Genomic DNA, 13497 nt, shown 5'->3' with positions numbered 1-13497 from the left:
GCTTCTGCAAAGGCCCTGAGATGAAAGATGCAATGTCACTTATGAGGAATGGCTAGCAGGCACTTTGCTGGAATATGAGGAGAGGGACAGTGGTGTCTCATCAGTCTGTAGAAATAGGTGGTAGCTGGGCTGTAAAGAATTTTCAAGGACTGGATAGCCGGAATTTGCATTTTATTTTTAGAGGTAGTAGGGAGCCACGGAAGATTCCTGAGCAAGGAAGTAACATAGTAAGATGTAAAGGAAAATTTCCTAATGACAAAAGCCATATAAACGCAGAGTGGGCTGCCTCCACAGGGTTTCCTCTCAGTGGAAATCTTTAAATAAAAGTTGGATGAGAGTGTTGTAGAGGAGATTTCTGCATGGGTATGTTTTGGATTGGATGGACTTGGGTCCCTTTCAACTTTGAGATTCTGTGTTTCTTATAAATGATGGAATGAAGAGAAGGAAATTATTTGGGAAAAAAAGTGCCTTTGTTGGAAAAAGCTGAGCATTTTCAAAAATAGCATCATTCTGTCATGTTCCAGTTCTCACCACAGAGCTACCTAATTTTGGAATTCTCTTGTCATTTGAAAACAAAAGATATTTAACTTAAGCTTTGCAGTGGTATATTTATTCTTTAGAAAGGCCCATGCTTTCTCTCTAACACTCAGTTCACTATAAAATGCAAAAAAAAAAAATTAAAATAGGTCTATTCTGCATGCATCTCCTGAGTTTCCCCCCCCCCCACCTTTTTTGGCAAATATTAAATCTATAGGTCATACATTCTTCTGAAAAATGGGAATTCCAACAGCACCTACTTCCCTGGGTTCTCATGAGGGTAGAATGCGATAATATCTATAAAGTGCTTTGGAAACCTTAAAGTGCTATGTAAACGTTAGCCATTTTTGTTATTATCATGATCATTATTATTATACTGCATTAACTAACAGGATTATGAAATGGTCACTATTTGTTTGAGAGTTTTTATTATTACACAAGGGTTTTGTGAGGATAAAATTAGATAATATTTGTAAAGCAATTTGAAAACCTTAAAGTGCCATGTAAATGCTAGCTATTATTATTATTACTATCATATTGACTAATATATTGACTGACAGGATTATGAAATGGTCATTATTTGAGAATAATAATCATTATTATTAGATAAGGTTATTTTGGGGATAAAATGAGATAATATTTGTAAAGTGCTTTGCAGCCTTCAAAGTGTTACATAAATGATGATGATTGGACCATATTGACTAACAGGATCATGAAATGATCACTGTTTATTTGAAAATTGTTATTATTTATTATTATTATACTAGGATTGGGCGTGAGGATAAAATGATATCTTATAAAGTGCTTTGCAAACCTTAAAATGATATATAAATGTTAGGTATTATTGTTGTTAGACTATATTAACCAACAGGATCATGAAATGGTTACTCAGTTTATTTGAGATTAGAAGCATAGAGTCAAGTCATGTGTTTTTCATACCTCATTGTAACTAGGTATAACTGCTTAAAAATCCGTGAACATAGGGGCTCTATCTCTGTTGTTGCAAAAGGCGAGACCCTTTTCCCCATGTAAACCATGATTTGAGCTTATAAATATTTTTTTTTTTAAATTGGGCAAAATGATTTTGCCACTAGATGGAGCCCTGGCTATTTGGGTAAAAGCAAGACCAGGCCTGATATCAAATAACAGTTGGTCACCTCACTCTGGAGGCTCCTCAGTGGAAGGGGACAAGGATTTTTTAATTGCAGCCTGTGTTTCTGTTCTGGCCTGACCTGCGGAGGAGAGTGACATCACTGCTTTTCTTCCCGTGGCATTGTAACTTGCTTGGCTCTCTGGGCTTTGACACAAGCCAGATGGCTGCTGTGATTGGAAGCTGGTCAGGCTGCCTGGGACTGCAGTTGATGAAATAGAATAGGAAGAGGGTTTTTTATGATCAGCTGCAGAGTACAATAAGGCTGCAGCTTTGCTGGGTAATTACATTTTCACTGCACACTTTATCCCTCACAGAGAAGGTCACTTTCCCTTCCCTCCCCTCCCTGCCAAAATACATTTTTTTAAAAAAAATTATTTGTGGTATTGTTAGGTATCAACTTTTGATCTTTTATTGGCCAGTAGTCTGCTTCAGAGGAATGTTCTTTTCTGTCCTGCAGTCACTCGTGAAAATGACATGTTTATTTCTGGTTAATGGTTCTTCCAGGCAAAAACTCACCTTCCCCTCTTTGCTCCCTTTTGTGTCGGGTTAGTAATGCAAAAACATGGTGGTTTTGAGATGGGTTTCGTTTGGAAAAGTCAGAGTTCAGCCATGGTAATACAAGCACATTTCTGTCAGACAGACTCCAGAGTAATTTGGCAAAATGTATTACTGTATATTATGTGTTTGTTCTTAAAGGAGGTCAGAGGAGACCAGGGGCAGACTCTTTTTTTTCTTTTTTGGTTCGGGAAATGAGCAAGACTCACTAATTTTAAGGCAATCGAGGAATTGCTAGAGGTTTGGTATCTAGAACCATTTCTAATGCTGATTTCACCTCTGACCTTGGAGGATCTGACAGTGTTTTACTTTGATATTTGTAGTTAGCGATGGGCCCCAAGCTTTTGAAATATTTTGCATTAAAAAAAGTATGTCAAGAGGAAACTGTCCTCCCTTTTCTAAAGGTTATTAATGTCCACATCCTGATGTTTGGTTGCCTGGTTTGTTTTCAGACCAAAAAGAAAAAAAACCTACTTTCTAGCTTCTCATCCATTAATTATATTAAACTAAGAATGTTATTTGATAATACTATAGAATCATAGACTTAGAGCTGGGAAGGACTCTTATTTTATAGGGGAAAAACTGATTGTCTGGGGTCACATAGATAGAATCAGGTATGGAATCAAGAGCCCCAGACTCCAAATACAGACTGCAACATGGCGGCTCAAATCAAGAGCAAAACTGAGGCTAGATATACATTTACTTAACAAAAAATCTTCCTAGGCTGGCATCATTTACCTATTTCCAAATCTACTGAATCTTTTTATTTTTGCCATAAGAATGTCATGAGAAGCTAGGTTAAGTGCTTTGCTAAAACAGAGTTAGACCACTACATCCCTTAGACAACCTTCCATCTAGTCTCTCTTTATATATCTTATATGTATCTAGTCATTTACTAGACACGTTATTTATTTTGTCTTATCTCCTTCATTAGAATATAAAGTCCTTAAGGGCAGGGACTGGTTTTTGCCTTTCTCTATATCCCTAGAACTTTTGAAGGCATTGTACAATCTAGTGCCAACTGCCTTTTACTTGGTCAGTCAGTTAAACAATGAGTATTTATTAATGATTTTATAAAACTTTTAAGTTAATATTTACTTACTCTGTTCTAGCCGTTGTGCTAAGCCTCTGGGATACAAAGAAGGGCAAAAACGTAATCTTTGTTCTCAAGGAAATTACATTCTGATGGGAAAGAAAATATGTAAATGTCATCATTGCTGTTGATTCATTTGCAGACTCGTTGGACTCTTTGTGACCCCATTTGGGGTTTTCTTGGCAAAGATACTAAAGTGCTTAGCCATGTCCTTCTCCAGCTCATTTTACAGATGAGGAAACTGAGGCAAGTAGAGTTAAGTGAGTTGCCCAGGGTCACACAGCTAGCAAGTGTCTGAAGCTGGATTTGAACTCAGGTCTTCCTAACTCTAGGCCCAACGCTGTAACCATTGCATCATCTAACTACACATACACACACATATTTATGTATACACATATAGCCATTATATACATATACATGTGTGTATGTACATGCATATATGCACATACATATACACAAATATGCACATATACATACACAGACACACACACATATCTATCTGTCTTTCTATCTATCAATCATCTATCTCTCCATCGATCCATCTATTTATCTATGTAAACTTAAAACTGCCCTGAGACTTTTGGGACACCTTGTAGACTGCATAGATGACAGTTAATATACGGAGGGAAGGCACTAGCAATGGTAATTGGGGTGTGGGGTGGGGAGTGGGGAAGGGACCCAGAAAAGGCTTCTTGTAGAAGGTGGGATTTGAGCTGAGTTTTGAAGGGAGCCAGGGAAAGCTAGAGGCAGAGGCAAGGAGGGTGTGCACTCCAGGCAGAGGGGACAGCCATTGCAAAGGCTGGGAGTCAGGCGACAATGTATGAAGAACAGCAAGGATAGTGTCACACGCCTTCCAGCCTCATTTCATGCGACTCCCCTTTATACACTCTATGTTCCAGCCAAACTACATTACCTGTTCACCAGGATTTCATTCTGGTCTCACTGCTTTCATGCATGGATTGTCCTTTTGAAAAGCAATCCCCACTACATTCCTCTACCTATTAAAACGCTGTTCTTCTTTCAAAGCCCAGGGTAGGCACTACCTCCTTTGGAAAGCCTTCTGGGATCTTCCTAGCTAGAAGTGATGGCTCCTTCCTCAAATTTTCTTGGATTGCTTTGCCTGAATCTCTTCTTTTATCATAGTCATCACCTATCATTTTTAATTTTATGCTGTGTTGCTCCCCTTAATTAGATTGCAGGTTTCCTGTGGGAAGGGTCTTTGTCCTTTTTAATTTATGTCTCCTTAACTTCTAGCACATTTACTAAATACAATGTAGGCTACACGTAATAAATGTTTGAATTGAATTTGCCCTTCTACCCCTCCCCTGTTTTCTTTAAGAATACCTCGAAGGACTATGCTGCCTCAATTTACATAATATGGTTTTTTTTCATTCATAAGGCAAAGAAAATGGAATAGTAGGATGAAATTTTTATTTCAAAGTAAAATTATATGTGTGTGTACTCACACACACGCACACATACACACACATTTACTTATTTATTTTGCATTAGTTGTCATGGCTTGTCCTTCCAGTGTTAAGTGATGGCTTGAGTCTAGACCAGCAGTCCCCAGACTTTTGGTCACATGACCCCTTTTCACCTTTTCACTCTTAAAAGTTATTAAGGACCTCCCAAAGAGCTTTTGTTTCTGTAGGTTTCATCAATACTTACCATGTTAGGGTTTAAAATGTCTTACCATTATTATGAAGATATTTTTGAGCTCGTGGACCTCTTGAAAGGACTGAGGAGGTCCATGGACCACACTTTGAGTACTGCTTATCTAGAATCTGTATTCTAGAATATGTCCCTCTAGCCAAAGGATTTGCAATTTTTTTTTAGGTAAAGTAAAAGAGCTTTTATAAATATGCTCCCTCTCCAAGATTTTATTCTGTGATAGACTTTTTTTAAAGTTGTTCTTTATTCCTGCCTTCCTTCATTTTCCCCTACCCAAGCTCATGCAAATGGTAGTCACCAAGTATGGTGGCATGATTATTCTCTTTTTAGCATAGCAGGTTTATTTCTAAAGAAAGCACCTAGACTGCAACACAAAAGGCCATCATAGTGATAAATGAAGGGCAGGTTCAGTCCATCCAAAAACCTGGCATTTGAACTCCTTAGACCTATGTCTTTAGTTCCCAACAAAGCCTCCACGCTCATCAGATGCATTAATAGAATGTCTAACATATGTGATGCTTCAATTTGTTTTCATCTTTTTTTTTTCTACTCAGCTCTTGCCCCTGTTCTTTGCCTCTCGTTTTGTTGGTGAAGATAGCACAGTGATGTCTGCATTCAACCTGCTGCATCTGGTGACAAAGAGCCAGCCAGTGGCCCAGCGAGCCTGTGGGCTTCCCTCAGGTTGAATGTGTGCTGTTTGTTTTGTCCTGCGTATTGAGGGACCTGGTAGGAGTGGGTGTTTGTGCTGCAGGAAATGATACTTTGCTATGTTTTGCTCAGTTTAAATTTTCCTTTAGTCAGGTGCTCCTTTTGAAGGTAGAAATGGGTTCTAAATCACTGCTGGGTTTTCAGCAACATTCTCACCATTTTGGTTTTTTTTTTTTTTACAAAGCCTCAGAAACATGGTCCAGTTTCCTTGCCCAGAATATATTGTTAATATTTCATAGTATCCGCATGTTCTTTAATATGTGGAAAATTAGTACCATTAAATTCCTGACAGTCTTGATTTAAAAAAAATTCCCAGAATCATTCCTGCTTTCCAAATGATAGCCAATAAAAATGTTGTCCATTTCCCTAGGAATCTATAGTCATTTTTGTTGCTTTTTATAACTAACTGAATAATTTAAAAATGTTACTTCTAATATAAAGAGATCCATTTTTATATCAGTTAAAAGGGAAAAAATGCTCTTTAATAACAACAAAATCTGTAGGGTGAATACATTGCTTAGGACCCAAACCAAGGTCGCCACATTTTATTTACTCTGAGATTTATGATGCATAGATCCACTGGCTCATATGTTTAAAAGACAATAGCAATCATCTCATCTAGCTCCCTAATTTTACAGGTGAGAAAACTGAGATCCAGAGAGGTAAAGGGCTTATGTTCTCTGACCTCAAATCTCAGTTGGCTTTCAAAATTGTAAAACGAGCAAAAGCTAAAAAATTTATTATGGGTCTATCTATAGTAGCAAATCAAAAGACCATCATTTAAATTTTATTTTAGAAGTCATTTTAATTGACTGCATTAAATTTGCATGGCAAATGTTATCATCATTAGCATTTATACATTTTTTATTTGCCTGCCACTATGTTCTATTGCTTTAAAGGCAACCTCAAAATAGATACAATTTCTCTTGTGTTAGCCACCTCTGCTCTATGTTACTTTATGCTCAGTAATAATGTTTAACCTGTAGCAATCTTGGTTTACATTCGATTGTAAAACTGACCCTGTTTAGGTGTGACCATGAGATCCCCTTGCCCCTTCACTCCACCTCTACTCCCAGCTCTCACTGCCGCAGTAATTCCAGGGTTATATAGAATGCAGGTACTCAGTTCTATTCTATTCTATCAATCAATAAATTAATCAGCACTGATGATTAGAATATGACAACTGGAGAGTGAAAAATTTTCACATTTAAATGACTAAAACAGACAAAAAACAGCACTTAATTTAAATTGATATGAAAATAATTCAGGAATTGGCATTTTCAACTTTTATTTTTTGTAATTTATTTAGTTTATTTTTATTGTGATTAAGTTTGACACTTGTGAGTCATTGCTATGTTTTTGGCCATAGCTGTTATTATTTTATACTTTTTGGCTCCTACGTTAGGCTGAGACTGCTGTTTCAAAGTAGAATTGGCTGCCTAGCAAGCGTAGCAAATTCCCATTACTGGAAATCTTTGAAGAGATTCTAATGAACACTTACTGAGGCTGTTATAATGGGAATTCCTGTTTGGGCATGGATTGGACTAGATGGCCTCTAACTGTGAACCTCTCAGCCTTGAGGAAAAATGATGCTGCATTGTATTTGCAGTGTCACAACCAAGACTTTAGGTGGTTTTTTTTTTAACAATTAGATGTATTGCCTTTCATTTTGTATATATAATTCTCAGGAATTGAATATGTTATATTGCAGAGACAATCATTGCAATTGTGTGGGTGAAACCTTTTAATTTTCCATTCATTCATATTGCAAACTCATAAAAATTGAGCAATTCAGTTAATCTCAATTCAACAAATATTTCTTAAGCAGTTATTTTAAGTCTATAATTGAGTTGTTATTGTTAGTGATTATTAATTCTATTATGTATGTTACATGATAATAACAGTAATAATGATTAAGATGAGCAAAGTTGTGCTGCATACATTCCAAAATGTCCAGTTTGGCGATACTCTTCATTATGTGTGTATGTCTATGTCTATGTCTATGTCTATGTCTATGTCTATGTCTATGTCTATGTCTATGTCTATGTCTATGTCTATGTATGTGTGTATATATGTATATGTATATGTATGTGTATGTATATGTATACACACATATATCCCTGTATCTATCATGTGTATGTGTATATGTGCATGTATACATATGTGTTGTATATGTACACACACATATGCACATAGTGAGATGTGTAGCCAAACCAGACATTTTGGAATATGTGTAGCACAGTTTCGTTAATATATAAATAAACATATACATGTACATGTGCACACCCAGACACAGACACATACGTATATGTATGCATATACCTACATGGCAGCTAGATGGCATAGTGGATAGAGTGCTGAGCCTAGAGTCAGGAAGACTCATCTCCCTGAGTTCATATCTGGCCTCAGACACTTACTACTAGCTTTGTGACCCTGGGCAAGTCACTTAATCCTGTTTGCCTCAGTTTCCTCATCTGTAAAATGAGCTGGAAAAGGAAATGGCAAACCACTCCAGTATCTTTGCCAAAAAAACCCCAAATGGGGTCATGAAGGTCAGACATAACTGAAACAACTGAACAACATACATATACATACATACATACACACATACATACATAGTGTGCACATCTATATGTATGGGTTGTTGTGTGTATATGCAAACACACAAAAATCTATCCATCTATCTATCTGGCACTATGGTGTAGTGAATAAAGAGCTGGCCTTGGAGTCTGGAAGGCCTGGTTTCAAGTTGCACCTCAAACTGGTTTTGTGATCTTAAGTTACTCAGCCTCTCAGTCACCCAGACAACCCTCCATGACTATAAATTGCAGAAAAGATGTTGATCCGCATTGCCAGAGGAATTTCCTCTCTGGCATCTCTCTATGCTGATGAAAGTCATAGCTTTAGTCAAAATTGACAAACTGAAATCCCCAAACCATTCTCTATACAGATGTATTTACTATTGAGGGCACCAAAATAATGTAATGAATGTTGTTGTACTAGGTGCTGGGCATTTAACAACCAAAGTAAAACAGTTTCTGCCCTTAAAGAGCACACATCCTTCTGATGGGACCCCCATTTTTTTACTTTGTTGTTGTTGTTGTTCAATTTTAATTGTGTCCTGCTTTTTGTAACCCCATTTGGGGTTTTCTTGGCAAAGATACTGGAGTTTCTTTCTACCGTTTCTTTTTCCAGCTCATTTTATCGATGAGGAAACTGAGGCAAACAAGGTTAAGTGACTTGCCCAGGGTCACACAGCTAGTAAGTGTCTGAGGCTAGGTTTGAATTTATGAAGGTAAGTCTTGCTGTTTGTAGGTCTGGGGCTCCATCTACTGTAAATGTGTGCTTCCTTTTTCTGTCTAAAGTGGCACCTAATTTTTGCTCTAATTAGCAAATTCCGGTGAATGTCCAGAGTAGCTGACTGCATCTTTTTTATTCAGAGCTTTCCAGACAGCAAGCCTCTATTAAATGCTTAATATGTGCCAGATATGATACTAAGTGCTAGAGATACCACGACAAGCACAAAGACGATCTCTGCTCACAAGAGCTTCAATTCTAACAGTAGAAGTCATGTATAAAAAGAAGCCGAAAAAGGTGGTGGGGGGAGAAGAGGTTCCCAGCTCAGCCAAGAGGGAATAAAACATGTGTATCTTGGGCCCATCCCCCAATCCCATGGAAGGAATTCACCAATGGAAGGTATGGTAGAGGGATGTTCTAAGTGAGGAAGGCAGCTCAGTCATGGTGGGTGAGCTAGAAAAGTATAGCCATCCTCCTCGTAGAGTTTTTTTTTTAATATGATAAAATAAAGCCACCAGGACAGTATTCCATGCTGAATTCCTTAACCAAAGAATCTCTGTTCATCAAGTACCATAAAATGTTTCTTCTTCTTATTCTAGTATCCACACATAATATTTTGGCAAAACATTGTGCTAGTTTTCCTATCATTTTAAACAGTGTTAGTCAACATGTCATCACAATGATATGTGGAAGTAATTTCATATGAAAAGTTAAAAATAAGAGGATTAAGAAAAAAGAGCTGCTGATTATTCACAGTATCATAGATTTAGAGCTAGAAAGGTCCTTCAGGCTCAGCTAGTCCAGCCCCTTCATTTTGCAGATGAGAAACTAAGTCATAGGGATTTGTCCATGGTTTCCAAGGTAACAGAGGTAAGATTTGAATTCATGCCTTTTAATGGCAAGTCCATTTACTTTTTTCTACTGTGCCACATTGCTTCTTATTTTTTCTATGCAAAGGGAAGGCATCCCTTTAATTTTGCTGTACCAGGCAGACCTCCCTCTGACTAAAATTCATTGCAGCAAAAATCTCTATACAAGTCACACTTAATGTCCTATGTCAGGCAAAGGATGACCAGATCTTTATGTTTGCAGTCCATTTATTGTTATAAAATGATTTTGGGGTTCCCCCCATCATTATATGCAATTAAAGGCAAGATATTAATAGCAACTTGAGAAAAAAAAACACCACACCATGAACATTTCCTTGTAGCTACACAGATATGCCCTCTGGCATATATTCACTACAGCCCTCCTCCTCTTAGCCAACATAATCTTTCCACCAAGAAAGAGGTAGAACTCTTTTTGTGAGACCATCTCCATGTTAGACTAATGCATGTAGAAATACCAGGTGACTCCACTTAAGGAGTTGTAGTGGCCAGAGAAGAATTATTGCTTCCTTTGCTTTGTGGACTTGGTGAGTCCTCAGGAGGTATAGACAAAAAATCAACACCAGATGGCTCTAAAAGAGATGCTTCTAATGTTTCTGTGGTCATTGACTCACTCTGGAAAGGAGTGTTTTTTTGCCACGGATCAACGTGGTAATGATACAGGTCAAACTGTCAATTTGATGCTGTATGGCACAGATCCTTAGTTGGAGTGGCAGGACTCCATGGAGGTCCAGCTCCCTAATTCCTGGGGAGGACTCATCCTTTCCCCAAAACAAGTGAATTGCAGATGCAGACAATTGGTACCCCAGACCAACTCTTGTTTGCTTGGCACATCCTTAGACAATTCTGCATGGAGGTGGTTGAAGCTGGTCTTAGTTCATCATTGGATAATGAACTAGATTGGGAGATTTATAGGTTTAGGAAAGGAATTTTAAATTTCATTCTGCTTTACAGATAAAGAAATAGAGACTCAGAGACGTCAGATGCCTTGCCCAGGGTCACTCATCTATTTGTGTCCCTGGCACTTGGCACAGTGCTTTCTCATGAAGAAATACCTCATTCCTTCCTTTAAGAGGCGGAGCTGGGATTAGAACCTCCAAATCTTCCAGCTCCAATTGTGGTGCCCTTTCAACTTCACCCTGCTATCTTATGTTGCCTCTTAATAATTCGGCATCCCCAGCGTCCCTGTTGAACCCGACGTGGTATCTGAGCAATTACACACCCGATGAGTTTTGTTAACCAATTTAGTAGTGGTCTACAGCATCCTTTTGTAAAATTTTAGGATTAGAAGGGCACAATAATATGCGCTTTAAGGTTTACAAAGCACTTTAAAATAACAATCCTAGGAGGAAGGTGCTGAAAACCTCATTTTTTCAGTAAGGAAACTGAGGCAAACAGAAACTGAATGACTTGCCCAGGGTCACACAGCTAGTAAGTGTTTGAGACCAAATTTGAACTCAGGTCTTCCTGCCTCCTGTCCTGGTGATCTATCCACTGTGCCACCTAGCTGCCCAACCATATTGAATTTTTTTTTATATCAGATAAGCCAAGGTATCAACAGAACTTTCTGTGATTGTCATGTTACTGCCACACAACTCCTCGAGGCAGAATCTTAACCTAGGAATTGCTGCAGCTATAGGAAACCAAAAGGACAGACTAGGAATGAGGACTCAAAGGAACTAAGAATACTGTCCTTGCACGAGAATCCCCTAGGAAAAAATACATTCACAGCATACTAGTTTCAGGTATGATCGACTCTTAAGTCAGTGCCAGTAGTAGTAATTTTTGTTTTATCATTTTAGTTGTGTCTGACTCGTTGTGACCTTCCCTTTGGGGTTTTCTTGGCAAAGATGCTGGAGTGGTTTGCTGTTTCCTTCTCCAGCTCATTTTACAGATGAGGAAAAACTGAGGCAAACAAGGTTAATTGACTTGCCCAGGGTCACACAGCTAGGAAGCATCTAAGGCCAGATTTGAACTCAGGGAGATGAGTCTTGCTGATTCTAGGTCCGGGACTCTAGCCACTGCACCACCTAGCTGTCCTATATGTGATAATATTCCAATACAAAAATTAGAGGTCTTGAGTCTCAGGTTCTCAAGATCTCTTTTTGTTAATAATCTATAGTATCGCTATTGTTAAATTACTACTCACTTGGTTTCATATTTAAAGAGGATGGTGGCAGCTGAATTAAGTATCACTTTTATTAATTGTATAAAGGGATTTGGGAATCCTTTATGTGAAAAAAAAACCATTTAAAATACATATTCTGTATACTGCTGTCCTATTTCAGATCATGTCAGAATATTTTTATTTACCATTAGTAGAAAAATTTTTTTTAAGTATAAAGTTGTTACAGAATAATGATATCACCAGTGTCTGCATTATACTTTGGTTAGGACCATCACTATTCAGTTACACCAATTTAGTATGAAGAGTCATGTGTTATTCACAGTCATTTTACTGTATCTTCTACTCCCATTGAGTTCCTTCTGTCAGGTTTGGAATGCAGCAGTCTGCATTTACCACGAGAGCTATGGAACCATTGAATTTTAATTCTTGCTCTGTGGTATGCTTTTTTCCCCATAAAATATTTATGCCTCATTTTCCCCATTTGTAACAAGGGCATCTATTTCCAAGGCACACAGTTAGTTGAAAAACACTTTGAAAATACAATTTATCATGGTATAAGGGTCTTAAGATGGCAGTGGGTCATTAATAAACCATTACATAGTTCTCCAGTTTACTGATATTTACTATTCACCTACTTATAGGGAAAAATGGTGTCAAGGAAAATTGACTTATAGAAGGTATTCACCAAATTTGTGACAAAAAACTAAAATGAGAAATAATCTGGTTGGCATCATTAGTAGCTCTCCTCCAGCTGATTTTTTAGGAGGTCATCATCTCATTTTGGGATCATAAAAGCTTGAGCCAGAAGGGACCTTAGATATCATCTATTTTAATTAACCCTGTCATTTTATACCTGGGAAAACTGTGGTCAGAGAGAAAAACTGGCTGCTGGGAGTCATGCACCTAACCAAGAGAGCCAGGATTCCTACCTAGATTCTTTGACTTCAAATCTAATATTCATTCTTGGCATGGTGCTGCTTCCCTATACTTCTGTTAAACATTTTTAATTGTATTGTAATGAAAGAATCTTTCAGGAGATTCTCCCCCTTCCCTGAAATATTATTTTCTGAATAGACACAAACATTTCTTCTCTTTTGATATCATCAACCATTTGATTTAGCCTGTTGGGCAGTACCCAGAATTTCCAGTAGATGGTGCTAGTCTTATGTTCTTTTATTAGCTATGTAATACTGTGATCCCAATTACAGAATACAGTAACACATAGATACAGTGTTGTGGGGACTTAGTCAAAAGTATATTAAAAATAACTCATTCGAAGCCATTAGAATTTAAAAACTACATAATTTTCTGCTTTTATTATAATCCAACGATATTGGTAGCATCCAAAACCAGTTTCCATTTCCTACTGTGATTCCAAAACCTTTATACTCTTGAATATACTACAAAAATTACTCTTCTATGTGATCTGAAATTGGATTCCCGTAAATTAAATTATATACCAAAT

At 37.6% G+C, this 13497-nt stretch overlaps 1 protein-coding gene across 1 annotated transcript in view; it reads left to right on the top strand.

Annotated features, from left to right (window-relative positions):
- MSRB3 (methionine sulfoxide reductase B3) overlaps window positions 1–13497 on the top strand; it is a 200866-nt gene that overhangs the window by 31989 nt on the left and 155380 nt on the right. The window contains exon 2 of the mRNA XM_036760234.1: window positions 5567–5693. Within this exon, the coding sequence (XP_036616129.1) occupies window positions 5618–5693 (76 nt within the window). The 5' untranslated portion in view covers window positions 5567–5617. The remainder of the gene's footprint in view (window positions 1–5566; window positions 5694–13497) is intronic.

Source organism: Trichosurus vulpecula, chromosome 5, assembly GCF_011100635.1.
Source record: "Trichosurus vulpecula isolate mTriVul1 chromosome 5, mTriVul1.pri, whole genome shotgun sequence".
In the NCBI taxonomy this organism is placed as follows: domain Eukaryota; kingdom Metazoa; phylum Chordata; class Mammalia; order Diprotodontia; family Phalangeridae; genus Trichosurus; species Trichosurus vulpecula.
This window is presented reverse-complemented; position numbering and strand designations above follow the sequence as displayed.